Source organism: Limulus polyphemus, unplaced genomic scaffold (assembly GCF_000517525.1).
Source record: "Limulus polyphemus unplaced genomic scaffold, Limulus_polyphemus-2.1.2 Scaffold250, whole genome shotgun sequence".
NCBI lineage: Eukaryota > Metazoa > Arthropoda > Merostomata > Xiphosura > Limulidae > Limulus > Limulus polyphemus.
The window spans coordinates 97997-99754 of record NW_013665860.1 but is presented as its reverse complement, the minus strand read 5'-3'; the positions used below and the strand labels follow the sequence as shown (position 1 = coordinate 99754).

Sequence of the window (1758 nt, the reverse complement as noted above, 5' to 3'; positions counted from 1 at the left end):
TATCGTAACTAATTACTTAATAATTATAGTCGTATACGTAACGTAATTAGTTACCGTCCTCTCTCTCTCTCTCTCTATGTATATATATATATATACACATACACACACACACACACACACTCACAACTGGGAATAAATAAAATTTTATCGTTGAGTAGACACCATGCTTTTCTCCCAACATCTGCATTAAACATTTTACTATTCACATGTTAAATTCGAAACCACACGAGTGTTTTAATGTTTGTTTACACTTACTCAAACATATATATATATTTCAAAGTGTGCATGTATGTTTTAATTGGTTTCTTTTTTCCGCATTTGCACCTGGCATGTTTCAGAGACCTCAGTGCGTGGTCATATGATCAATTGCTCAACAGTCATTTACAGTTTCTAATTGCATCAGCACTGACTGCCATTCGGACTTAAGCACAGTGCCATTGAGTTATATGTTCATGAGAAAATAGCGTAAAGATTGGTGCTGTTATTAATCTATTCTAGATTCCCGGTTTACTACAACATGAGTATTTCTGTGGGGCTCATTTTTTAATACTGTAAGGGGGGGGGGACGAAGACTCAAATTTATAATTGCTCTAATAGCCTATTTTCAAACCTTATTCCTAGGCCGATGATGACCTATAAAGGTCGAAAAGTCATTCTTTTGTAGGTGTTCATAATAGGGATCGCCCATTTCTTCTTTATTATTATTATTCAATAATATTTCGCCAGCCTACAGTACAAGTGGCCGTGAGTATTGTAATAAAACCTGGGCAATATTACTAAACGCATCATTGCGCATTGTGTGTGGTAATATTTAAGTTTATTTGACTACCTAGCAAATAACAACGGGTATATAACCGTTAACACCCAATCGTTTTAATGTAGTATGTCGTTTATATGGAGCCTCATAATCTACTATACGCATACGTATATAGCTTCGAGTAGGCCGTGGATATAATTTAATGTATATATGGCAAGTAAACACATGTACCTTAGCGATTATTAACTTATTGTTGCAACTGTATTGATGTCGCGTATTATTTGTTTATGTAAAGGGTTCTTGTCGTTTCGGACACGATGCTGCTGACGGGATCAGATTTTTTTACCACTGCATGATCGATTTCGGCCATATTACACAAACGTATAGTTGTCACCCACAACAGCAATCTTTAAGCCGGAGTTTAAAAGATAGCACCAAGCTCAGTTTCAAGCATCGGATCGGTAATCACGGTGACGGCTGATGGTGAGTTTCGAATTATAGCCAACCCTGCGGGATTGCGATTTTTATAGAGTAGCCATCCCTGAAGATGCCTATAAAAGAGTGGCAAGAATCGTGCAAGCAGGAGATGACGATTCTAGGTAAAGTGAAGCAGAAATTTTGTAGCTATATATTTTATTTAAATAATATTTAGTTTCAGATAAAGTATGCAGCAACGACCAGAGTCGTCACTGTGGAAGTGGGTCGTAGAAATGTCACGACCCAAACTCCATCAGAAATGGATGGGGGGGAGGGTGTTAGTATCCTCAATTCATAAGTGTTAATTAACACATTTTCGACTTTTTAGAATGTGCAGAATGTCACTGTAAAAGGAAATCTGGCCAGCTGCAGCAGGGCCCGGCATGGCCAGGTGGTTAGGGCGCTCGACTCGCAATCTGAGGGTTGCGGGTTCGAATCCCCGTCACACCAAACATGCTCCCCCTTTCAGCCGTGGGGACATTATAATATGACGGTCAATCCCACTATTCGTTGGTAAAAGAGTA

General features: G+C 38.8%; 1 protein-coding gene across 1 annotated transcript in view; it reads left to right on the top strand.

Moving 5' to 3' along the window:
* Nucleotides 1-1590, top strand: part of LOC106478799 (STAGA complex 65 subunit gamma-like) — a 41225-nt gene extending 39635 nt beyond the window's left edge. The window contains exon 11 of the mRNA XM_022382452.1: nucleotides 1053-1590. Within this exon, the coding sequence (XP_022238160.1) occupies nucleotides 1053-1113 (61 nt within the window). The 3' untranslated portion in view covers nucleotides 1114-1590. The remainder of the gene's footprint in view (nucleotides 1-1052) is intronic.
* The last annotated feature ends 168 nt before the right edge of the window (nucleotides 1591-1758 follow it).